The sequence below is a fragment of the Mastomys coucha genome, unplaced genomic scaffold (genome assembly GCF_008632895.1).
Source record: "Mastomys coucha isolate ucsf_1 unplaced genomic scaffold, UCSF_Mcou_1 pScaffold21, whole genome shotgun sequence".
Taxonomy (NCBI): domain Eukaryota; kingdom Metazoa; phylum Chordata; class Mammalia; order Rodentia; family Muridae; genus Mastomys; species Mastomys coucha.
This window is the reverse complement of record NW_022196904.1, coordinates 17,957,345-17,984,545: the sequence shown is the minus strand read 5'-3', so window position 1 is coordinate 17,984,545 and position 27,201 is coordinate 17,957,345. Positions and strand designations below refer to the sequence as shown.

At 44.5% G+C, this 27,201-nt stretch overlaps 2 protein-coding genes and 1 pseudogene across 3 annotated transcripts in view; 1 reads left to right on the top strand and 2 right to left on the bottom strand.

Annotated features, from left to right (window-relative positions):
- The window catches only part of LOC116101789 (zinc finger protein 112-like), a 46,346-nt gene extending 33,242 nt beyond the window's left edge, over window positions 1-13,104 (bottom strand). Inside the window, exons 1-2 of one of the 2 annotated variants that reach the window (XM_031385621.1) lie at window positions 12,771-13,104; window positions 9,363-9,443 (exon numbers count right to left, since the gene is read on the bottom strand). In XM_031385621.1, coding sequence (XP_031241481.1) covers window positions 9,363-9,413 — 51 coding nt within the window. In that variant the 5' untranslated portion in view covers window positions 9,414-9,443; window positions 12,771-13,104. The remainder of the gene's footprint in view (window positions 1-9,362; window positions 9,444-12,770) is intronic. The other variant, XM_031385620.1, reaches the window with a different exon arrangement.
- Window positions 12,617-23,287, top strand: LOC116100305 (leukocyte immunoglobulin-like receptor subfamily B member 3). The gene is given in 7 exon segments (XM_031384124.1): window positions 12,617-12,780; window positions 19,173-19,275; window positions 19,277-19,457; window positions 20,749-21,051; window positions 21,246-21,479; window positions 21,746-21,884; window positions 23,236-23,287. Coding segments are annotated over 7 exon segments (1,176 nt in total).
- A 3,317-nt stretch (window positions 23,288-26,604) lies between these two features.
- The window catches only part of LOC116100304, a 4,899-nt pseudogene continuing 4,302 nt past the window's right edge, over window positions 26,605-27,201 (bottom strand).

The window sequence follows — 27,201 nt, the reverse complement described above, 5'->3', positions numbered from 1 at the left end:
CCTTTCCTCCCCAACTTGCTTTCATGGTCATGATGTTTGTGCAGGAATAGAAACCCTGACTAAAACAGGGACCATTGATGAGTGACTGTAAGACAAGCCCTCCTGGACTAGAGAGATGATGGCTCAGCAGTTAAGAGCACTGGCTACTCTTCCAGAAGTCTTGAGTTCAATTCCCAACAACTACATGGTAGCTCACAACCATCTGTAATGGGATCCGATGCCCTCTTTGGATGTGTCTGAAGACAACTACAGTGTACTCATATAAATAAAATAAATAAATCTTAAAAAAAAAAAAAAAAAAAGACAGTTCCTGCCCGGGTCTCAGGGACTGTGTGTAAGACAGCCCTTCCTGCCTGAGTCTCAGGGACCATGATGAAAAACACTGAAAAGACTGTAAGAGCCACAGGTCAATGAGAACAGAAACAAACACTGTCTTCTGGCCAAGATAGACTCTGCACTCAGGATGCGATCTGTAGAACATTAAGCCATCCAACATTCTAGCCTGACTGGCTGGCTGGTGGGTGGGGGATGGTTTATGAGCCACTTCTACCTGAGGAACCACTGACAATTGGCATCTTCTAGGGGAGGGAAACTTAGTTTTCTTTGAAGAAATAGCTCATGGTAGGTTCCGGATAGTGCAGCGTATGCTGTGATACTGGACCTAGAAGGAATTAAGGGAACAGTGGGAGGTGAATATGGTCAAAATGTGTTATGTGTGTGTGTAAAGCACCCAAAGAATAAAAACACTGTATTAACAATAGAAGTATAGAGGACTTCAACATACACATAGGAAACAGACTCAACAAGAGAAGTCAAGGAACTTGAAGGTGACGTAGGTATGGAGAAAGGAGGAAAAGCTGAGATAGTCAACAGGTTAGAGACAGTTTGGCTACGAATCTAGTGATGGGTCACCACTAAGTCACCACTAAGAACCTTTCGTATTTAGGATTTTTAGACTTATATCTGTATAAAAAATTTTTTCTTGTCATAATGTCCAAAAGGCATTTGAAATTGTTACTGGACTGTTTTAACAATAAGTGGCTTTGGAATTAGAGCCTAGTTTCTTGTAAGTTGATGGGTCAAAGCCTATGGCGATCTTAGTGCCCAGTCAGAATAAAGTCAGAGTCAAAAGTTCTGCTGCCCCTTCCGTCCATTCTGCCTGGTCCTTTCTGCTGGGGCAGAGTCTTGGCTGGTCTGCTCCAGTGAAGATACCATATCCTAACCCATCCTACAGGACCTGCTGCACTCAGAGCAGTTGGACAACAGTTTGACTGCTCCACTGAAGACCCCCAGTAGTCTGAAGGCCTCCCAGGAGATCTACTGGAGCCAGTGCAACAGATCAGCAGCTTCTCTGCCCCTGTGAAGAGCCCCCAGTTGGAAGGCCCCACAGGTGGTCTGCTACAGCCAAGGCTGCAGGTTTACCAGGAGACCTGAAGCGACCCAGGGACAAAAGAGGCAGACTACAGTCACCCAGACCAACAAACACCAGGGATATCCAGATGGCGAAAGGCAATCGCAAGACCATAAGCAACAGAAGCCAAAATACACGGTCATCATCAGAACCCAGTTCTCCCACCACAGCAAGCCCTGAATACAATAACATACCTGAAAATCAGGAAGCTGACCTAAAAATCTTATTTCTTGAAGATAAAAGAGTCCTTTAAGTAAGATATCAATAACTCATTGAAAAAAATACAGGAAAATACAGGTATACAAGAGAAGGAATTGAATAAAGCGGTGATCCAAGACCTAAAAGTGGAAGTAGAAACAATAAAGAAAACACAAACAGAGGCAAACCTGGAAATGGAAAACCTAGGAAAGAGGTCAGGAATTACATATGTAATTATCACCAACAGAATACAAGAGATAGAAGAGAGAGTTTCAGGTGTAGAAGATACCATAGAAGAGATTGACACAACGTCAAAGAAAATTCAAAACATAAAAAACTCCTAACCCAAAGCATCCAAGAAATTCAGGACACAATGAAAAGACCAAATATAAGAATAATTGGAATAGAGGAGAACAAAGATTCCAAGCTCAAAGGACCTGAAAAGGTCTTTAACAAAATCATAGAAGAAAACTTTCCCAACCTAAAGAAAGAGATGGCCCTTATGTAAACGGAATCAGAAAAGAAAATACTCTTTTCACATAATAATAAAAACATGAAACACACAGAACAAAGAAAGAATATTAAAAGCTGCAGGGGGAAAGGGCCAAGTAACATATAAAGGTAGACCTATCAGAATTACACCAGACTTTTCAACAGAGACTATGAAAGCCAGAAGAGCCTGGTCAGAGGTCATGCAGACTCTAAGAGAACACAAATGCCAGTCCAGGCTACTATACCCAGCAAAACTCTCAATCAACATAGATGGAGAAACCAAAATATTCTAGGACAAAACCAAATTCAAACATTATCTATCTACCAACCCAGCCCTACAGAGGATCCTGGAAGGAAAACTCCAACACAAGGAAGGTACCTGTACCAAATAAAGGACAAGATATTAAGTATCACACAACAAAGTCAAAAGGAGAGAACCACAAGCACATAAAGCTACCTATAAAAACAAACATATCAGGAACCAACAGTCATTTCTCTGTAATAGTAATGGACTCAACTCATCTATAAAAAAGATATAAGCTAACACACTGGATGCGTAAACAAGATCCAACATTTTGCTGCATACAAGAAATACACCTCAATAACAAAGACAGGCACTATCTCAGAGTAAAGGAATGGAAAAAGGTCTTCCAAGCAAATGGTCCCAGGAAACAAGCTGGAGTTGCCATCCTAATATCCAATAAAATAGACTTTCAACCAAAAGTTATCAAGCGTGATGAAGAAGGACACTTCATATTCATCAAGGGGAAAGTCCACCATGAGAAAGTCTCAATTCTGAACATCTATGCCCCAAATGCAAGAGCATCCACATTCATAAAAGAAACTTTACTAAAGCTCAAAAGACACATTGAACCCCACACAATAATAGTGGGAGACTTCAACAGCCCACTCTCACCAATGGACAGGTTATTGAAATAGAAACTAAACAGAGACACCTTGAAACTAAGAGAGATTATGAACCAAATGGATTTAACAGATATCTACAGAACATTTCACCCTAAAACAAAAGAACACTCCCTTCTTCTCATCACCTCATGGTACCTTCTCTAAAATCAACCATATAATTGGTCACAAAACAACCTTCAACAGATACAAGAAGACTGTAATAATCCCATGTATCCTATTGGATCACTATGGCCTAAAGCTGGTCTTTAAGAACAGCAAAAACTATAGAAAGCCCACATACCTGTGGAAACTGAACAACTCTTTACTCAATGATAACTTGGTCAGGGAAGAAATAAAGAAAGAGATTAAAGACTTTGTGGAATCTAATGAAAATGTTGACACATCACACCCAAACTTAATGGGACAAAATGAAAGCAGTGCTAAGAGGAAAGTTCACAGCACTAAGTGCCCTAGTAAAGAAACTGGAGAGATCTTACACTAACAACTTAACAGCACACTCGAGAGCTCTAGAACAAAAAGAAGCAAACTCATCCAAGAGCAGCAGAAGGCAGGAAATAGTCAAACTCAGGGCTGAAAATCAACCAAATAGAAACAAAGAAAACAATTCAAAGACTCAACAAAACCAGAAGTTGTTTTTTTGAGAGAATCAACAAGACAGATGAAATGAAAAGGAAGACATAATAATAGAAATGAAGTAAATTAAAAAAATCATCAGATCCTACTATAAAAGCCTATACTCAACAAAACTGGAAAATCTAGATGAAATGGATGATTTTCTAGACAGACATCACATAAAGTTAAATCAAGAGCAGGTAAACTATCTAAACAGGCTGATATCTATAAGGAAATAGAAGTCATTAAAAACCTCCCAACTAAAAAAAGCCAAGGGCCAGATGGAATTAGTGCAGAATTCTATCAGACCTTCAAAGAAGACCTGATATCAATTTTCCTCAAACGATTCTATAAAATAGAAACAAAAGGAACACTACCTAACTCATTCTATGAAGCCACAATTACTCTGATACCTAAACCACACAGGACCCAACCAAAAAAGAGAACTTCAGACTAATTTCACTTATGAATATCTATGCAAAAATATTCAATAAAATTCTTGCAAACCAAACCCAAGAACACATCAAAATCATCATTCACCATGATCAAGTAGGCTTCATCCCATGGATGCAAGGTTGGTTTAATATATGAAAATCCACTAACATAATCCACTATATAAACAAACTCAAAGAAAAAAATCACATGATCATCTCTTTAGATGCAGAAAAAGCATTTGACAAAATACAACACCCCTTCATGTTAAAAGTATTGGAGAGATCAGGAATTCAAGGCCCATACCTAAACATAATAAAAGCAATTTACTGCAAACAACAGCCAATATCAAATTAAATGGAGACATACTTGAAGCAATCCCACTTAAATTGGGGACAAGACAAGGATGTCCAATCTCCCCATATCTTTTCAATATAGTACTCGAAGTGTTAGCTAAAAATAAGACAACAAAAAGAAATCAAGTAAATACAAATTGGCAAAGAAGAAACAAAGGTACCATTATTTGCAGATGATATGATAATATACATAAGTGACTCTAAAAATTCTATCAGAGAACTTCTCTATCTAAACAACATCAGCAAAGTGGCTGGATATAAAATTAACTCAAAATCAGTAGCCTTCTTTTATACAAATGATAAACGGGCCGAGAAAGAAATTAGGGAAACAACTCTCTTTACAATAGTCACAAATAATACAATATCTTGGGGTAACTCTAACCAAACAAGTGAAAGACCTGTATGATAATAACTTCAAGTCTCTCAAGAAAGAAATAGAAAAAGTTCAGAAAATAGAGAGATCTTCCATGCTCATGGATTAGCAGAATTAACATAGTAAAAATGGCCATCCTACCAAAGGCAATCTAAAGATTCAATGCAATTCCCATCAAAATTCCAACACAATTCTTCAAAGACATGGGAAGAGCAATTCTCAAATTCATCTGGAAAAGCAAAAACCCCAGAATAGGGAAAACAATTCTTAAAAATAAAAGAATGGCTGGGGGAATCATCATCCCTGACCTCAAGCTTTACTACAGAGCAACAGTGATAAAAATTGCATGGTATTGGTACAGAGACAGACAGGTGTTTCAATGGAATAGAATTTAAGACCCATAAATAAACCCACACACTTATGGACACTTGATCTTTGACAAAAAAGCTAAAAGTATACAATGGAAAAAAGAAAACATCTTCAATAAATGGTGCTGGTCTAACTGGCTGTCTGTATGCAGAAAAATGAAAATAGACCAATATTTGTCACCTTGCACAAAGCTCAAGTCCAAATGGATCAAGGACCTCAATGTAAAATCAGATACACTGAGTCTAATAAAAGACAAAGTAGGAAAGAGCCTTACATTCATTGGCACAGGGGGAAATTTCCTAAACAGAACTCCAATGGCTCATGCTCTAAGACCAAGAATTGATAAATAGAAACTCATGAAACAGGAAAGCTTTTGTAAGGCAAAGGAGATAGTCAATAAGACAAGTCTTCATTAACCCCACATCTGATAGAGAGCTAATGTCCAAAATATATAAAGAACTCAAGAAGCTAATTACCAAAAAACCAAACAACCTAATCAAAAAAATGGGGTATATAACTAAACTGAGATTTCACAACTGAGGAATCTCAAATGGCTGAGAAGCACCTAAAGAAATGTTTAAAGTCCTTAATGATCAGAGAAATGCAAATCAAAACAACCCTGAGATCAAAACCACAGGTGACTAACCACAGGTGGCTAAGATCAAAACCATGGGTGACAACACATGTTGGAGAGGATGTGGAGAAAGAGAAACACCCCTCCATTGCTGGTGGAATTGCAAACTGGTACAACCACTCTGGAAATCAGTTTGGAGGTTCCTCAGAAAATTGGAAATAGATCTACCTAAAGACCCAGCTATGCCACTCTTGGGAATATACCCAAAAGATGCCCTACAATGCCACAGGGAAAGTGGATGGTGGCGGCAGGGGGCCTGGGGGAGGAGAAGGGAGTAGAAGGTACAGGAGAACCTGATCTGGTATTGGGTGAGGGAAAAGGACTGGAGCCCCGAGGGCCAGCAGAAAGAATGAAAACAAGGCAACCTAGGGAGATAGTAGGTTGGGGGGACCCTCCAAATGCACCAGAGACCTGGGAAGTGAGAGACTCTCAGTACACAAGGGGAGGGACCTTAGATGAATTGCCTGACAGAAGGGAGAGGGAACTTACAGAGCCCACCTCCATCAGGAAGACAGGCATCAAATGAGGGAGAGGGAGGCCATCCCGTAGTCATAACTCTGACCCATAATTGTTCCTGTCCTGGGAGGGAAATGGAGAGGAGCCTGTAAGAAGGTCTAGTGAAAGGCCCAAAGTGGGATCCAGCTCAAGGGGAGGTCCCAAGACCTGACACTAAAACTGAGGCTATGTAGCACTCACAAAAAGGGACATAGCATGACCACATTCCAGGAGACCCAACAAGCAGCTGAAAGAGTCAGATGCAGATATTTGTACCCAACCAATGGACAGAAGCAGCTGACCCCTGTTGTTGAATTAGGGAAGGCTGAAAGAAGCTGAGGAGAAGGGCAATACAGTAGGAGGACCAGCAGTCTCAATTAATCTGGACCACCGAGATCTCTCAAACACTGGGCCACCAAACAGGTAGCATATATCAGCTGATATGAGGCCCCCAACACACATATAATAGAGGATTGCCAGGTCTGTGTTCATTCAGGGATGTTGCACCTAACACTCAAGAAACTGGAGACTCCAGGGAGTTTAGAGGTCAGGTGGGGGTAGGGACATCCACATGGAGACAGGGGTCTGGGGAGGAGGTGTGGGATGTGGAACAGTCAGAGGGTGGATGGGGGTGGGGGTAGGGAATAAAACATGGAATGTAAATAATAAATAAATAAATTTAAAAAAAGTTCTGCTTATTGTGGTAACATTGTTCCCAGGTAAAAGATTGCCATACTGAGGATAACTAACATTATAATGTCTTAAATGTGTCAAAGCATTGCAGAATGAGTTACCTAACTTCCCAGTGGGAGACGGAAAGAGAGGAGGATGAGAGAGAGAGAGAGAGAGAGAGAGAGAGAGAGAGAGAGAGAGAGAGAGAGAGAGACAGACAGACAGACAGACAGACAGACATAGAGATAGAGAGAGATGGACTGTGAGGATAAGATGTAGCTATACTAGTGTCTCCTCTGCCAGGATTTGCCACCAGAGAATTTAGATTTAATATGGCTTACAAAATTAGGTTTTAGTTGTTGCGCCCAGAGATTGAGTTACCATCATTTCTGAACTAAGTTTGTATGGTGTTTTCCTTCTTGCTGTGACTCAACTGGGTTCCAGAGAGCAGCAAATCATGGGTTTGCCTGCTATGCACCACAAAGGCTATGGGGGTACTGAAGCATGGGGCTGGCATGGTAACCACCTGCCACTGGGAACCTAGCAAGCTGGGTGGAAAGATTTTGGAGTTCTGAGTCAGAGTCTCCACAAGATAAAAACAGGTTGGCCATTGCCCGCCAGTGCATGGCCGGCCAGGCTGCTGGGGTAGAGTTGCCAGCACAAGGATAGGAATGTGCTGGTTCTTTTTTAATATATCCTGCAACAAAATTGGGTGGCATATTTAACTTTAAATGAAATATTGGGCCTCTGTATTCTCCTCAGTATTGGGAAGCATAAAACCCATTCTTTTCTGGGCTAGAAGTCGTGGTTCCCGTCTAATCCCAGTACTTAGAAAGGGGAGACAGGAGCATATGTAGTTGAAAGAAGGTCATCTTTAGCTACAGAGTGAGTTTCAGGGCAGCCCTCAACACATGAGAGCCTGTCCTGCCTTAAAATGTTTTTTAAAAAGATGGTGGATAAAGAGATGGCCCAGTGGTTAAGAGCACTTGCAGCTCTTAGAGAGGACCCTAGTTTAATCCTCCACACCCACAAGCAGTAGCTCACTGCCTCTTATAACTAGGAGATTTGATACCCTATTCTGGTTCTGTGGGCACCTACACACATGTGGAATATAGTCACACACTAAAAATAAATAAATACCAGCAGGAGAAATAGTTCAGCAGTTAAGAGCACTGGCTGCTCTTCCAGAGGACCTGGTTTAAATTTCCAGCAACGATATAGTGGCTCACAATCATCTATAAATCCAGTTCCAGTTCCAGGGGATCCAGTGCCTTCTGACTTCCTTGGGCATTAGGCAAGCATGAAATACCCATACACATCAAACTTAAAAATCAGTAAGTAAAAATAATCTTTAAACTTTAAAAGGGAGGAGGGAGAGAGGGAGGGAAGGAGGAAGGAAGGGAGAGAGAAAGAGAGAGAGAGAGAGAGAGAGAGAGAGAGAGAGAGAGAGGGTCAAGGGTTAAGAGTTCAGATCCTAGAAGTCAGGTAACAAGCCAGATGTCCCAGGCATACCTGTAACCCCAGGTCAGAGGGGTAGAGAGCAGAGAATCACTAGGACATACTGGCTTCTAGTCTATTAGGGGAAATGCTAGCCTTTAGTGTCTGATAGACTCTTCCTGGGGAGATAAAACATATATGTGTCTATTCATGCCAGAAAGGAAACCCATGTACACTGATCCTGGGTTCTATAAGAAACCAGGTTGAGCAAGCCACGGGAAACAAGCCAGTAAGTAGCACCCCTCCACTGCCTCTGCATCAGCTTCTGCCTCCAGTCTCCTGCCTTGCTAATTTACTCTGGTGATAAACAGCCAAATAAACCCTTTCCTTCACAACTTGCTTGTTTGTCATGGTATTTTGTAACAGCAACAGAAACCCTAAGATGGGCTTACTAGCAGGAGCAGCTACATCCCCAGAGCTCCTGCACAACTTGCAGGTAGTTCAACAGGCCTGAGGGGGCTCCTCTGCAGTGTGCCTCCAGAGTTTCCTCTGTAACTGCTGGGTTTTTGCTTCCATTATCCTCAGGAAAGGAGCCCTCCTGGCTTTCTACTTTATCAGCTCTGTGACATTTTATTTATCCCTGCCCCACCACAACCAACCCAGAGGGAACACTTCAATCGAAAGGAATTGTTCTAAAACATCAGAGAAAGGTCATCTCTCAAAATAATATTTAAAGAGTAACAGAGACCACCTTGGTGCCTTCTTCTGGCTTCTATACAGGCACATACCCCTGTCAACATGTGTGGATACACGCACATACACATACTGGTTAATCTTTTTAAAAGCCTGCCACCAGATCCCTTAAAATACTGCAAAGAGATTTTCAAGCTCAGGCTATGGGGAAGTCAGGCAGAAAAGAGCTGAGGTCACTGGGGGAAGGGTGGCTTCACTCACCTCTACACAGGCCTGCAGGGACTCCAGGGACTCATCATCTTGCTGCTCCATGGTCTCTTCCAGGTGTGGTGTGGTGCCAAGCTGCACAAACAAAAGCAGCTCTGTCCAGCTTGCACTGCCACCCTCCAGGACAGCCTTCCCCCTGGCAGTTAAAGCCCCAACTGGACATCATCCAAGAATCCCTGAGTTGCTCCTTCAGGCCAAATTTTTGCAGCTCCAATTTGTTCCTCCATTCCCACTACCCTGTAAGCCCACCTCATGCTCAAAACATGACCATTTGCCCAGTATCAAAATGTCAGCTCCAATCAGGACATTCACTGGGTCCTGGGAGTCCCACAAACACCCAGCACTCAAGGAACCCCTTAATATTACGTACTTTACTGCTTTGAGTGTGTAACCTCAAGACACCATCTCTTCGCAGACCTAGGAGTCATATAGCCACTGACCAAATAGAGGAAATTCAGGACACAGCCCCAGCCTTTCCAGATAGTTATTTTATCGAGAACACTGCCCTTTCATCAGCAAACATCCAGAGTCTCCACCTTCCTATCCAAACAGTCAGGGACAGGACAGACCTCTCCTTCCACCATCCAACCAGAATCTGCCTCAGATTCTTACCCAAACCCTCAGGCTCTGAATTTGTAACTTGAACCTGATTCCTCCATCAATCTGGAGGGCTTTGGACCTAAAGCCACAATGGTCTATGCAGAACTGGGGACTTCTGGCAGCCATGGCACATACCAGCCTCTGCCAGGCTCAGACCCTGTACCCCTGTAGCTCAGTTGTCTTTGTTTCAATCTGATGTCACAAACTTGGAAAGCAGGATAGCAGCTGACCAATCCTACTTGGAGGCACCAACCCCACCATACTCCCTTGATGCTCATGTGGTGCTAAGGCTGCAGCCCAGTGTTTTGTGCCTGCTGGCAAGCACTCTACCAACTACGTCACATCCTCAGCCCCCTGATTCCCACTCCAGCACTAATGTACAGTCCCACCTACTTTCCTCCACCCACCAGGCCCCAGCTTGTGTCTCAACCTGCCTAATTCCTGCTGTACACTTTCCTGGGCACCTGAATGCCAGGGAGACCCTGTCTTTCCCCACACTTGGGCATCAACTGGCTGTGATTACAGCAAAATCCACTAAGACCCCAGCACTATGTGTCAAAAGTGCATTTCTAGCAGGGCACAGTGGCACACACTTTTCATCCGAGCACGATCCCACGAAGGATTTGCATTCAGAAGCTGAGTGCTCTGCCCATCTGGGGCTCTTTTTCGTTTTGTTTTTGGTTCCTTAGTTTTTGAGTCAGGGTCTCATGTAGTGTAGGCTGGCTTCACACACCATCCTCCTGCCTCTACCTCCCAAATACTGCTTTTATAGGCATGTGCCACCAGACCAGATTTATGAAGTGCTAGAGATTGAACCTGGGGCTTTGTTCATGCTAGGCAAGTATTTAACCAGCTGAGTTACACCCTAGCTTCAGGAAGATTCTTATAGGAATCTGTATCCCCCTTGTGCCCCCAAATCATAGCTGCTACCATGGTCCTGAGGTCACCAGTTCTGTATGCCTGCAGAGCTGCAGTTATAATACAACATTACCTAAGTCTGAGCATGTAGCTCCAGAACCAGTCCTAGGCCCTCAACACTTGGCTCCCAAGGTGTCCCCAAACCTAGGCTAGAGCTGCTCCCAAGGGACCTGGGCCCTCCCCTGTCTTCCACCCTGCTCTCCTATAAACCTGGGCATTCTCTTGCTTCAAGGCAGAATAGGCCAAAACAAAGGACCTAGCAATACCTACTCTGTAAAGATGCTTATAGCACCTGTCTTCTCCCAGCCAGTTGTCTATCAGAAGGCAGCAAAGGTGGGGAATCCTTTGAGGTATAGATTCCTTACCTCCAAGCTGGAGTTTCTACCCAACTTGAACAACTTAGAACCCTATGGTGTTCAGGCTTCAGGTGCCAGTTCCAGATCTTCTAATTTAATACCCTGGCATGCACAGGGCCTTCTGCCTAGAATCTTCTGCTAGGCACTTGCACCCTCAGTCTGTACTTGACTGTCTAAAGGACCGATTAACTGAAGCAATACTGCCTTTTCTGGGACAAGAACCAGGAACTCCAGGCTTCTCTAGTGTGTACCTATTTTTTCTGAATTGGAATGCTCCCTTCTAGAAGGAAAAAGGAGGACTCAGGAAGCAAGCAAACACACACACACACACATACACACACACTCACCCTTCCTTAAAGTTATACAAGCAATAGCAACCGCTGGGGAGAAGGTACCCTGCCCAGAGTCTGCCTTTGAGTCTTGCAGGCACCTCCAGAGGTGCAGCTCCCCTGAGTCATCACTCCCGTGGGTTTTTCAGTGACACAGGTGAGTCATGCATGCTTCTGTAAGAAATCATTCACTCATACTTTTGTAGGGAACAACAATAAACCTGCTGGCTCACTGGGCTAAACTAGGGCCACTGCTCTGCTTGGCTGTTATGCCTGATCTAGGAAAAGAAGCCACATACATCTCCAACAAACAGGACACCCCCAGGTTTGCAAGAACAGTGTCTGCCCTGGGGAACTAGAACCACCTCTTCAGGACGTTGGCTGGTGATTCCAACACAAACACTTGCTCACGAGGACAGTGTGGGCTTAGATTTAATACAGAAACGGGTGACATGGTTCCTCTCTTTGGGAAAAAGAATCCGGGTACTGGAAGGCTCTCCACTAATATTTACACAGAAGAAACTGCTCAGGCCACACCCACCTCTGCACCTACCCTTGGGGTCTCTTCCTACCTTCAGAGCAGTTTCTGCAAATGCACCTAGGGCCACCAGGTTATTAGGAGCTTCAGGTGACACACCTGTAATGGACTCAGTAGACTAAAGGGGCCCATTCTCCCCACATCAAAGTGACATATCCCCTTTAGGAAATGAAAGATGCTCTCTCCTCCTGAGACAGGAATCAAGAGGCAGCCTAACGACAAGCAGGGACTACTCATCAACTACACAGATTCAAAGCTCCCTCCTTCCTCCAAACCAGTAAGGGATCCCCTACAGTGCCAAGTAGACCTGAACTCTCCCCGCCTTAGAGGCCCCACCACGTTGTCTCTCCGTGGCGATAACACCGCTTCTAAAACTCTTTTGTCCAAAACGCAAGGCTCTTGGGCCTTTCTATTATCTGCCCAATAACTATGCGTAGGCCCTGTCTTCCATCCTTCTGGACATCCTCGGTCCCAAACTAGTCCCACCTCACAACCAATCATCCGCGCATGCGCACGGCTGTGAACTTCTCTCAGCTCTCCGCGACTCAGAATCCCAGACTGAGGCACAGGAACCCCGAGTCACTGACGCTACCGCGATTCCCGCCTAGACACTGCGCATGCGCATACCGACCACAGCGAGCATCCCTCATCTATCACCAACCTGGACGTCCGTGAGCCCGTTGTGAGGATCGGGGCGGGTCTGAGCCGCTCACGACTCAGCGTCAGAACGAAATTGGGCTCACCGCTTCCTTCCCCGATCCTGAAGCACATCCGACTTGACTCGAGTGGCGGGGGTCTGGCCTCCACCTCGAGTCAGCATCCGCCAGGTCGCTCCGTGTAGACTGAGCCCAGGCACAAAGCCGAGCCACAGAAGACGCCTTCACACACATACACACACACACACACTCACACGCACTCACACACACACACATACACACACACACACACACACATACACACACACACAAATGGCTGCACTGCCGGCTAAACCCGGAAGTAGGTGGTATCAGCTCTATGGAACTACAATTCCCAGCACTCCCAGCAGCGCGCGCAGCCGCCGTCAGAGACTCTGCGCCAAGGGGGCGAGGCCTCGAACTCGAGTGAGGCTGCGCAGTCCATCCCGGTGCTTTCAGGGTTGTGGCCAATGGGAAAGTCCTCCTGTTAGCCACGATTGAAGCTGCCTTTGACACTGCCAAGTCTGGAAGACTAGCGATGTCCCTGTTGTACAGTTCAAAAAGTTCTAACCATGTGGGCAGAATGGATCAGCAGATAAAGGCGCTTTGCCGCCAATCATGATGACATGAGTTGGATTCCCAGAACCCAGGAAATAAATAAATCTAATCCCCCCACCCCCAACCCCTGTAACTCTGGCCTAGAATTTACAGAGAACCACTTGCCTCTGCTTTGTAAATGCTGGGATTAAAGGTATGAATTACCACATCCATCTTATGAATGTAATCTTTTAAAAACTGATTTTTTAAAAATTTAATAATTAGTGTTAGGTCTCAAAGAAACCCAGGACAAATGGCTAAGGTGCCTGTTAACGTATCCAAGTAAATGTTGGCTAACTCTCCCACATCCCACTCCCTACCTTAAACCTCTCCTTCCCCTAGATTTTCTTTTCAATATAAACTCATTCATTTTGGCTATGAGGTCTCTTGGTTCCCACATTTTTGATCTACCCATCTTTGGCTCTTCTCTTTGCTCCCTATAATGAGCATAGTAAAGAAAAAAATTTGCCTTTTAGACATGTAAAAAAATATTAGTTTAGGACCCCAGCTCCACCCAAGGCTGCACCTGATAACCAGAACTCAGTGACATCACTCACCCATGATAACCAGACACAGTCCTAGAACCCCATGACACCCACTGGACAGTAGTATAAGCAGAGACCTAGAGCGATGGTTTGCACATCTGGAGAGGCACCACCTTGATCTGCCCTATGGACAGAGATTCTCCCCCTAGGATCCGAAGATCGAATCAGAGATTCGATCCTGTTCTGGACCTCCAACATTTTTACATTCAGCTAAGATACATCATACAGGTGAACGGCATTGGGGAGATAGACTTAGAACAGTAGTTAGGAACACAGAGTTTGAATTTTGTGTAATGACCCTCAGCATAATAAAACATAACTTTTGTTATACTAACTACATGTATTTACCTTCTTGGTCATGAAACTCCCTCTCCTCTTTTACTCTCTATCCCACACGCAGTCTCTGCTCATGGCTCCCCTCAATCTAGACCTTTCCATGCCTCTGGCTGTTCTCTGCCTCACAGTTCAAACATACCTCTTTCCCTTTTTCATTTATCGGATGCCCATAACCCGGGATTGACATAAATGAGTTTCCTCTGAGGGACTCAACCACTCTGAACCAAGCTGTGGATCTGGCTCTTATAAGGAATATATGGATCATTTATTTCTGCTGGTTCCTACCACTCACCAAATTTGACTCCAAAATCTAGAGTCTGCCTCTTCAATTGCTTTCTGGCCATGTGTTCCTCCTTGTCTACTCTACAAGTGTCTCTCTGGCTCCTGCAGCCTGGTAAACCTTCTAGGGACCCTCACGGCACATCTCTCTACTAAAGACACTTGCTCCCTGTTGAAGTCATTCCTTTTCCAAGTCCATCTTCAGCTGCTCTTTCCTCCCCTCCTCTACAGGACAAGTGCCACCCCAGAGTTGCCTGCTTTGTGTACAATACTACAAAACCCACCCCAGTATACCAGAAAGATCCTCTTGCCCGACTGGGCTTGTGACATGTGGAAAGGGGTGCCTCTCCTTTTTGATTCAGGACATTTCTCTTGGGCAAGTCTCTCATTCCCTTTGAGGATGCCCTGGATTCTTGTCACCACTGACATTTATCCCCGTGAGGCCTTTGTTCATATCTCCTTCCTAGGGCTTCCTCTCCTCACCAATCCCTAGGAGCTGTTATCCTGCAGTTTCCTCAAGCCCTCTTGGGCCTGCCACACTCTTCTTTGCCTCTCCCTTGGAGCTGCCTGCTCTGTCTCTTATGTAAGCCCTCCTAGCCCATTCCCCGCTCCAGTGGAGCTCCTATACTTTGTGACCCTGTTACCTCTCAGCTCCCTCCTAAAGGTTCTGCAGCTTCTCTATGCCCTCCTGGGCTTCTCTCTCTGTTTCTCAGCTCATACTTTGAGCTTGTAGGTAGTAAGTGTTGCAGCTCTGAGGGGAGAGGCTTCCTTTATAGAAGTGTTACTACTTTGCTCCAGCTGCTGCAGAGGAAGGTTTCCCCAAAGAAAGAGTTACAGTTCTGCTCTGGGGGCGGGGCAAGGTTTCCCCAGTGAATGTGTTACAGCTCTGCTCCACAGGAACAGTTCCCCAGTTCCCCAAATTTTAGCATTTCCTTGAGGTTCCATTGAAGAGTTACCTAAACAGCCAGGTACCTTTTTGTTCTTCTTGTTCCACACTGATCAGCCACCTACATCTCATGATAAATAATTAGATAGAAAAAGATGGAAAGTCTATGTAAGGTCTGAGGATATAAAAGCTTAAGTTATGAGTATCTCAGAAAATATTTGGGCTATTTGAGGGTCTATAAAGGCATTTTGAGGTTGGTAATTGCAAGATATAACGGTTGGAGGACATAAAATATTGGATAGTGATTAAAAAATAATTCAAGATACAAAAATACTTTGAAGGGACATTTTAAATCCCATTTGTCTCCACTCAGAAACTAGGCCATAAACCATTTGCTCCAGCAGCAAACTCCAAAGTCCAGGAATGAGACAATAAAATTCCCCACTAAAGGAACAGCTTAAAGATAGTCACATGAATGGGACGGACATACCTTATTTCAGGATAGGCCATCTGTGCTGGGCAGCCCATCCTGTGGTCAGTCATTCAGCACCTCCATTCCAGCCTTGCAGGAGGCTTATGTGGATGACGCTGACCTCCTGACTCACAGAGACTGGGAGATGATGAGTGTGTGTTATCCTGAGCTGTGCAATCAATGGCGATTCCATTGGGAAAAAAACCGATACAGGAAGCACCCCAGCAGGGCCTGGACATCCTTCAACTTGACGCACCCACCCAGTGCCCTTGACCTAGGAATGACCTCTTCTCATTCCTCCAGAGTTTAGCAGATCCTGGGTGGGCTACATAGACTTTCTTGCCCACATGTTAGAGAGCCTGGGAAGTCCAAGTCCTCACTTTGACAGCCTTCCTTACAACAAGAAGTAGCACAAGGCTCTACTTTCTCTACAAAAGGATGGGAGGAAAGCCTCCTATGGGAGATTTCTAGAAAGAGCTTTCCCCTCAGTTAAAGGAAAATTCCATGGCTCCCCTCCTTAACCTCTGATGGGGATTGATTTCAGAGTTTGTAGTCATGTGGCAATGACAGATACCTTTAATCCCAGCACTTGGGAGGCAGAGGAAGGTGGATCTCTGCATTTGAGGCCAGCCTGGTCTACAGAGTGAGTTCCAGGACAGCCAGGGCTACACAGAGAAACCCTGTCTCGAAACAACAGCAACAAAAAAGTTCCATTTGTGAAAGGCACAGCTGACTGGAGAGCTCACCAAACTGAATAAAAGGCACACAATAGCATGAGTCAGTTTGAATCTCTCCTAGGGAACTTGAACTTAGACACAGTGAAGCTTACATGACCATGGCAACACACATCTGCAACCCTAGAGTTGTGAAGGTTAAGGCAGGCAGTCTGCCATGAGTTCTGGACTAGCCTGATATATCTAGAGAGTAGCAGAATAGCCTGGGCTACAGACTTATAGACTTACAGACCTTGTAGCAGTAAAGCAAGATCAAGGAAATGAGAAAGAGGAGTGAGTGAGAAGAGAAACAAAAGAATGGAAGGGGGAGGGATGTGACATGGAGCAACTGAGTAGAAGCAAACACATGCACACATACACACATGTACACATGCATACACACATGCACACATGCATACACACATGCACTGATGAAAAATAAAACATCTGGGATAAAGTGAGGTGGAAATAAAGAAACAGAAGCTAGGTGTGGTGGGCACACAGGTGCTATCTATCACTGTGTAAGCTGAGGCAAGAGGATTATGAGTTCAAGGCCAGGGTGAACTTCGTGTGGAGACCATAGATAGAAAAGGAAAGAGGAGAGAGGGAAACAGAGGGAGATGGAAGGAGGGGAGGAGGGAGAGAGAGAACAGGATGGAGTAAATGGGGTGAACAGACAGGTTTGGTAATGAGCTAGATAACAAAGGATATTAAACAGAATTGAAAAGAATCTTTTGAGAGCAGTGCATGTGTGTACATGTGAATGCATGTGTGTAACTGCACACACTGGTACCTGTAGGTGTATGTGCATGTTTGTGCGTGTGTGGGTGCATATGCGTGGAAGCCAGCATTCACTTCAGATGTTGTTCCTCAGGAACCGTCCACCTTGAGTGTTTTGATTGGCTTTGGCATTGTTGCTGTTACTTTGTTTTGTTTTTGAAACAGTCTCTCTGGCCTAGAGCCTGTGATTCTGCAAAGCTGGCTGGCCAGCAAGCCTCAGGGTCCCAAATGAACTTTGCTTTCCCAGGGGAAAGGTGGAAAAAGTGAGGTGCTGTGGGGTTCAGAGGTAGAGCACCTGCCTAGAATCCCCTAGTAAGGATCAAAGATGTGGCTCAGTCATAGAGCACATGGTTCAGATGTGTGGCACAGTTGTATTACACAACATTTAGTTTAGCAAATACACTGTGCCAAGCACAGGCCAGTAAGTTTTACAAATGTTCATCAATCTTCAATAACTATAACATTATGTGTAAATACTTTCATAGACAATTATTCAGCCCCAACATCTGCCCAACATCAGGAGTAACTGGGACTCCTGGGATCCAGGGACACATGAACCTCACCCAGCCAGTGGCACTGGTTTCTTCTGGTCTGAGCCTGTGCCCTGAGCAGACCTGGGGTACTGGCTCTGCATCCACTCCTACAACATCCAGAGGGATCCCGACTCCCAGGTGCCCTGAAATGCCCAGGATCACAGGACAACAGGTGCTCTGACACTCCCAAGATCCCAGGATCCCAGGATCCCAGAGGAAGCTCGATTCCCAGGAGGTTGGACACCTGGGAGCACTGGAGCTCTGACATACTCAAGATCATAGCTGAGGCAATGACGTTAAGTGTAACTGGTTCCCCACAGGAACCAGGGAAACACAAACCCCTGCCCAGTTAGAGCCATGGGTTCCTTCCAGCTTGCACCTGTGCCCAGAGCAAAGCCAGGGCTCTGGCTCTCCATCCACCCCTTCAACACCCAGAGGAAGCCAGTGGCACCCTGGAGCTGGTGGTTACAGGTTAGAGTGCTCTAAGGAGTCTAAGATCCAGATGTTACTCTCAAGAAAATACTGATCTAACAGTACCTTCTACCACAGGACAGCTATGGAGGACGATGTTGATTGTTTATGCTGATTTAATATTTCATAAGTACCTTTCCTAGGAATCTATGATAAACCCACCTTTTGGCCCTGCAAAACCTCATTGTAAACTTAGGAGTGTTTGTGACAATCTCATATACCTCAAATCAGAAATTTAACTTGAAATTCCTTCATTTTAAGAAAAGATGGTCAGAAAATCTACAGATCCTTTGGCTTACAATACAAAATACAAGACACTGGGGTGTCTCTGTCCAGGTTCCAAGTGAGTCCAAAAACCTCTGAACAAAGGTGGGGATTCAGATGCTATGGCTATTATACCGATAATCCTCAGGTGTGGTCAGAAGCCAGTGACCCATTGGAGTTCCTGGTCTCAGGTGAGGGAGCCAGAGAGTCTCTGTGCAATGGCATTGCCCCAATGTAGGTTCCCAGTGGAGACCCTGGTATGCGATGTGTCTGAGGACCCAAGGCTCCTGAGCCAATGAACACAGTATGCAGACTGTGGCTGTCCTAATTCAGTAAGTGGAGAATGGGATAATGAGAATGGAACCTGGGATGGTCAGGTGAATGACGGGTCTTCCCATGACATTACCAGTCCTTTGACTATTCAGGGGTAAAGTCAACTGTCAGCACAGTATGGTTGATCTTTATTGTAAAACTGTGCAAAGTCCCACCTCTTACTCACCTCCTTCCTCGAAGGATTTTCCAGAAACACACCTTATAGGCTGTGCCGGGTTCTGTGATTGAATCAGGGGTTTCTGTGACCATTTGGTGTGAGGGGACCATGGAAACCCAAATATATTTTTTTGTATAAAGAAGGAAGCCCAGCATCCTGGGACAGACAAACTCCAAAGCAGCCTGTTAACGAGGCCATGTTCTTCACTGCATCCATGGGAAAGCATAATGTCGAACAACATTGTCGATACTGTTACAATTCTGATAGGTGGTCACAGCACAGTGACACACTGGAGCTGGTGATGACAGGTGAGAGGATGCTTTCAAATCCCTGGGAATTTCCTTTAGGAAGGCTGTATGTTCACTGTGGTGTCTATTCCTCAAATCCCAGAAGAGCAAGACAATGTTTGCCATATATTCCACCTAATAGGCTTCCTATTCCCTTCTAGGAGTTTATCCCTCCCAGCAGTCACCCTGTCAGCCATTCCCAGCCCTTTGGTGACCTCAGGAATCCATGTGACCCTTCAATGTGACTCACATTAGGCACATAACATGCTAATGAAAGAAGAGAAACTCTCCAGGCCTCCTGCATATATACAGAATACATATCCAAGGTCATTCCAGGCCCAGTTCACATGTGACCCACAACTGAAGATGGAGGTTCGCCTGCTGTGACTATTACTTGAATAGCTCTCAGCTGTGGTCAGTGCCAAATAACCAGCTAGAGCTCTCTCATCTCAGGTAAGAAAGCCCTAGCCTTCCATTTGAATGATATCACCACAGACACAAGATCCCAGGCAAGGACCTGATGTGTGGTGGATGAGTGAGCCAAGGCTCCTGAGCCTAATGTCACAGAATGTATGATACAGCTGGACCTGTGTGCAAAAACCTAGGTGGATAATAACAGTGGATATCAAGAGTCCAGGGAAATGTGGGATTCTTATGTGTCCTTCTGCTATTGTTTATCAGTTTCAATGTGATTTGCAACTGTGACCTCTGTGCAGCAGTCCTAAGATATGTACCTCTTCCTCTACTTTGCAGGGTCCCTTCAAAAATCCACCATCTAGGCTCTTTCAGGCTCGATGATTCCCCTCAGGGAGCCCTGCAACCATTTGTTGTGTGGGGACCCTAGGAACCTGTAAACGTGTGATACCTAAACAGGGGAGCTCAGAACCTGGGACAGAGGGACCCAAATAGAACACAATAAAGCAAATCTACCATTCTTTCTTTAGCAAGACATAATGCAGGAAAATATAACTGTTATTCTTACAATTTTGTTGGCTAGACAGAGCCAAGTCAGAACCTGGAGCTGGTGGTGACAAGTGACAATTCGCTAAGGGTCATAATCCTTGCTGGTTACTTGGCACTGACCACAGCTGAGAGTTTGTCAAGTAATAACCACAGCATGTGAACTTCCATCTTTGGTTGTGGGTCACAGGACCCCATGTGAACTGGGCCCGGAATGACCTTGCGTATGTATTCTGTATATATGTAGCCCCGGAGAGCTTCTCTTCTTTCTCACAGAAATACTGTTCCAAAGTTGTTAACCCATCTGCTGGAGGCAATGAGGGCTTTAACAGCCTGCCTCTTTCTCTCCTAGGTGTCTACCATGGCAAGCCTATTCTTTCAGCCTTTCCCAGTCCTGTGGTGACCTCAAGTGGGAATGTGACCTTCCATTGTGTCTCCTCAAAAAAATATGATTGGTTCATTCTGACTGGGAAAGATTTGAAGTTCCCCAGGTCCCAGAAGGCACAGTTTATATACACCGACAAGTCCAAGGCTATGTTATCTGAGATCTCTATGGCATCTAGCCATAAGGGGCCCTTTAGATGTTATGGATACAATGCAAATACTCCACATGTGTGGTTAGAGATCAGTAATCCTCTGGAGATACATGTTTCAGGTGAGGAAATATTGTCTTTTATTTAACTGTATAGCCTTGCCACTGCCAGGAGTTTTCTGGGAAATGAGTGGTTGAAAAATGTCTTGACTACTAAGGTCCAAAGCATTAGAGACAATGCCATAGTCATAGCAGGATGAGAGGTGGAATGTATTACAAGATCTAGCTGAATGACTTGCTATCTATCATTGTTCCAGGGTTATCAAGGAAGCCCTTCCTGCTGAACAAGCAAGGCCCTCTTCTGGCCCCTGGAGGGAACTCAACACTCCTGTGTTCCTCTGAGATCAGTTACAACAGATTTGCTCTATCCAAAAATGGGAGAATTGACTTTCCACAGCTCTCTGTCAGTCAGTCACACACTGGACAGTGTCATGCCAATTTTTCCTTAGGCTCTGTGGATTTCTCTATTTCTGGACAATATAGTTGCCATGGTACATCCACGTTTTCTTCTGAGTGGTCAGACCCCAGTGTTCCTCTGAACATGCTGGTCAGATGCATTCAATAGGGAACCAACTTGGCACAGGCTCAGCATTGTTGAGTTTTGGGGGAATCAGGGGTATTTTGATTCCATGTGTGTTTGTGATCCTAATCTATTGTGTAGTATGCACAATTGTCAGTAAGGAGAGCTGGTCCGAGGTTATAGCATTTGGTCATCCTCATGTAATTTGTTCTCCTCTATCTTCTTTGTCCACAACAGCAGCCTTGTATACACAGGATCCTCAGACAGTGGAGAATCTCATTAGGATTGTTATGGCTGGCTTGGTCCTTGTGGCCCCTTGAATTCTGTTGTTTGAGGCTTATCACAGCTGGAGAAAGATTCAACATGAAGATACAAGGTAAACAACTGAGACATAAATGCATCATTTTTAATTCCAGGGACTGGAAAATAAATATAAGGTTTCAGGGTGACTTTTCAAGAAAATGCAGAGCTCATGTTGGAGAACTGTTGTCAGAACATACTAGGAGTCAGTGTGAAGTGAGTGAAAAGGGAAAGATCTGACTGTGTGTGTGGAGAGGTTTTTCTCACCAAATTAAAGTTATTTTCATTCTTCTTCCTGTAGACTTTTCTTGTCCAACATATCCCCCTTTTCTTACCTCATAACATAAGGAAACATCTTGCACACTTAACTAGGGGTGGGTTCCCATCTTTATTTTTTATATATTTTGCTTTCTTGTAATATTTTGAATCAATACCAAGGTTGCTCATAAAATTGGGAATCAATTTACCCCAAGATCCACCTATAGCCCTCTTGGGCATATATCTAAACAATGCCCCATAATACCACAAGGACACTTGCTCAACATATGTTCATAGTTCATATTTTTTCAAAATAATCAGAAACTGAAAGCAAGCTAGATATCTCTCAACTGAAGGATGGAAAAAGAAAATGTGGTATGCTTACTCAATGGAACATTAATCAGCTATTAGTAAACTGGCATAATGAAAATTTCAGGCAAATAAATAGAACTAGCAAAAGGCATTCTGAGTGAGGCAACCTAGACCCAGAAATACAAACATAACAAGTACTCACTTAATGGGGATATTAGCATTATGTAAAGGATAATCACATTACAATCTGCATGCCTAGAGAAGTTAGATAAAGAGGAGAAATCAAGGAGAGACAACTGAATCTTGCTGGGAAGGACAATAGAATAGATTTTTTGGGTGGACTGGAGGGGCTCCTGGGCATGGGAACAGGAGAACTAAAGTGGGGAGAGAAAAGTAGAGGGACTGAGCACATAGAGAGAGAGGACTGGAATAGAGTGTAGTTGAGGGGCAATGTGGAAACCTAGTCCAGGGGAAACTTCCTGAAACCTTTGAGGGTGGCTCCAGCAAAGACTCCTAGTAATGGAGAATAGAGATCTTGAACCAGCCAATTTCAGTAACAAGGTGAGGCCCTCAGTGGGTGGACTGGGACATGAACACAGCTACAAAATCTATGACCCACAATCTGTCATGTCTGCAAGATATGCTGGGGCAATGTTGGCTCACAGCTTGTGAGAATGGCTAATCAATGACTGGTTTAACTTCAGGCCCACACTATGGAAGGGAGCAAATACCCAGCACTGCCTGGATAGCTGTGATCTAGAAGCCAGATGCCACAGAGTCTGAAGGTAGAATCAAACATGTCCAACAAAGATGTCAATGAAATGATTGATATCCTAATGCTATTCTGTTATACTCAGACTAGTGCCTAGCCCAGTCATCATCACTGAGGCTTCCTCCAGTAATGGATAAGAGCAGATACAGAGATGCAGAGGCAATCATAAGGTGGAGTTTGGGGATTACTGAAGAAGAGGAGGAGGAAAAGGAGAGGGTGGAGCATGAGGATGAAGAAGAAGGATTATTGGGACAAGACAAGGTCAAAGGCACAGGAAAATATGGCCCATGGAATCAACTAAGCAGATCTCATAGGAGATCAGAAATTGAACCTGAAACCACAGAAACTCTATGGGTTTTAATTAGGCCCTCTGTATCCAAGCTGTGGGTGTTTAGCTTGAGATTTTTGTTGGTCTCCTAACAGTGTGAGTGGGAAGTGTTTCTGAAACTTTTGCTGGCTTGTGGGACCCCTTTTTCCTGTTGTATTGCTTTGTCAAGCCTTGATGTGATAGTTTATGCCTAGTCTTTTCTCTCTTCTTTTCTTATGACATCTTGACTGCCGTTTCTCCTCCATCTTTTATCTGGATTCTCTACTGCATAACTTCACCTTCCCCCATTTCCACTCCTTCTCTGCCTCCCCTTAGGAAAGAACAGCTCTCCCAGGGACAGTAACCAAATATGGCATAACAAGCTATAGTAAGACCAGGTACATATTCTCATATCAAGGATGGATGAAGCAAACCAGTCTGAGTAAGGGCAAAAGGGTCCTAAACGCAGAGAAAAAATTCAGACCTAGCCTTTGCCCTCAGTGCTAGAAATCCCACAAGAACATCAAACTACACAACCATAGCATATATGCAGAGGACCCAGGTCAGACCCATGCAGGCTCCCTAATTTCTGTGAGCTCCATTGATTCTACTTTATTGATTCTTTGGGAATTTCACATCAGGAACCCCAATCATACTTGTTTCCTGGCCCTTCCATGTCTGTCCCCATTTTGGAAACCTTTCCTCCATAATAAAGATAAAATAATATAAAATAAAATAAGAATAAAAGTTCCAAAAGTCCATTTTGTGTCATCTGTTTATTCAGTGGAGCATGGTCAAACTCTCAGTGTTCTGCCCTTAAATAGAACTGAGTCAGAAGCCGTCCACTGTGGTGAGCTAACCTCAGCATCCTTACCACACTTTGTTTATATTATTAATTAATTATTTTATTAATTTACATCCCACAGGTTGTCCCCTCCAGTCTACCCTCCCAAAGTTCTTTTTCCCATACATCTCCCCTTCACATGTGAGAGGTTACCCCCCCATCCTCTGTATCCTCCCTCATGGGGCATCAAATCTCTACAAGGTTAGGTGCATCTTCTTCCACTGAGGCCAAATAAGGCAGTCCTTCTCTACATATGTGGCAGGGGCCATGGACCAACTTGTAGATGCTCTTTGGGTGGTGCCTTAGTCTCTCGTAGCTCCCAGGGTTTCATGCTAGTTGACACTTTTGGTCTTCCTAGGGGATCACCACACCCTTCAGTTCCTTCAGTCCGTTCCCTAACTCTTCCATAGGGGTCCCAGACCTCAGTCCATTGTTCAATTGTTTGTATCTGCATCTGTCTCAATCAGCTGCTGGTAGAGCCTCTCCGAGAAAGCTATGCTAGACTCCTATCTGCAAGCACGACATAGCACCTGTAGTAGTGTCAGGGTTTGGCGCTTGCTCACAGGATGGATCCCAAGTTGGACTTGCCACTGCTCAGCCATTGGTTCAGTCCCAGCTCCATTTTTGCCCCTGTATGTCTTTTAGATAGAAACAATATTGGATTGAAAAATTTGAAGATCAATTGGTATCCCCAATTCACCACTGGGGGCCCTGTCTATCTACCTGAGGTGGTTTCTTCAGAGTCCATCTCCCCACTGTTGGGCATTTCGGCTAAGACCACTCACATTGAGTCCTGGGAGCCTCCCCCATGCCAGGTCTCTGGGATGTTCTAGAGTTTCCCCTCATCATGCACCACCCACTCCTGGCAGCTGCATAGTTCTATTCATTGTCCTGGCTCTCTGGGATTCTCTCTTGTCTCCTCCAATACCTGACCCTAGCCCCCTGTTCTCTCCTCTGACTCATTCTCCCTTCTCTCACCCAGATTACACCCCCCCACTGCCTCCCATGATCATTTATTCTCTTTTGAAGACGAACTGAAGCATCCTCACTTGGGCTTCCCCCCTTCTTTAACTTCTGAGTGTCTATGGGGTGTACCAGGAGTATTCTGTACTGGTTAATATCCACTTATCAATGAGAACATAACATGCATGTCCTTTGGGGTCTGAGTTACCTCACTCATGATGATATTTTCTAGTTCCATCCATTTGCCGACAAAATTCATTTTGTCTGTGTTTTCAGTAGCTGAGTAGTATTCCACTGTGTAAATCAACCACATTTTCTGTATCTGTTCTTCAGTTGAGGGACATCTGGGTTGTTTCCTGTTGCTGACTAATATGAATAAGGCTGCTTTAAACATAGTGGGGCATGTGTCCTCGTGGTGTGGTGCAGCATCTTTAGGTATATGCCCAGGAGTGGTACAGCTTGATCTTCATGTATAACCATTTCAAATTGTCTGAGGAACCACCAGATTGGTTTCCACAGTGGTTGTAAATGTTTGCAATGCCACCCGCTATGGAGGGTATCTTATGCTTAGTCTTATTGCATCATGTTATGTCATATTTGGTTGATATGATTGGGCAGTCTGCTCTTTTCTTTATTTAAGAACAACTCAGCAAAATAAAATTTCCATTTATTGTTGCACATTGTTTCACAAATACATCAAACAGCCCCCCCCCCAACCCAGCAACTTCATAGACAAAAAAAATGGAAAAAAAAATCTTTTTTATCTTTGGCCTTTTTAACTATATCATACAAGTCAACTACTTATAGTACAGCTAGGTACATACACAAAACAAAGTTACTGGAATGCTCAGAATAAGATTGCTTCTCTCTCTCTCTCTCTCTTTCTTCCTATCTTTTTTTGGTGTGTGTTTTCTATATATTTTTTTCTCCTTTGAGATTACAATGAACATGGTCACACCACAAGTAAAGTCTGAAGTAGGACAGAAAATGCTCTGAAGGCTGGTTTGGTCACTCGTTATCATTAAAAATGGCTGACCCCTAACAATATGTACAAAAATATAAAATGTAAATAAAAAATACAAATAATTTCTCCTTTTAAAGAATTTTTAAGAAAAAAAGCAGGGCCTGGGAAGTTCTGGTTCTTTTTCCCTCCCATGCTGCCAATTCATGTTGCGGTTTTAGTGGGGTGATAGGGAGTGCATGCCATCTGTGGGTGGCACTGCCCTCTTGGGGCAGGCAGGCCTGCTTCTCTACTCGAAGGCGACCCGTTGAAATTCTGAGACCGGAAGTGGAGGGTGAATAGGTCACAGTGCGTGAAGGTTAGCATTTTCTTTTGCTGTTTAGTCATCCTCGTCAGTCTTCTGCTCCTTGGTGTCAACATCATCCTCATCATCCTCAGCTACCCACTTGCCCATAGGAGCCTCATCTTCCTCATCTTCATCTCCATCCTCTTACTCACCATCACCTTTTCCTCCTCCTCTTCCTCCCCACCTTCTTCCTTTTCTTCTTTGTGACCCTCCTACAGCTGAGGGCTGATTCTTCAGATCCCGCCATGCCACAGATAGCCACGCCTCTCTGCCCACCTCCTGCTAATTGCCACACCTCTCTCCAAGTTCCATATCCCGAAGTCGCTGGCTTACCATCAAGTTTCCAGCAGTTCAAAGATTATTTCATCTACCAGAGTCTTCGAAAGACTTATTTACAATATCTTGAGACCTGTTCCCTGGGCAACCGACTCCAGAGCTCTAGCAGAAGATTTGCTACTGTGAAATCTTATATAGACGCAGATTCGTTCGTTTGGGCCCCGTACAGGTGCTCTTGGCTTCAGCGGCCCCGTTTCGACATCAGGCTGCCAGAAAGACTGCGCTCCAGCCTCCGGGTATTCACAGGTTAACTCGGTTCCTCAGCAACTGCTAAGAACTGATTTGCATCTTTCT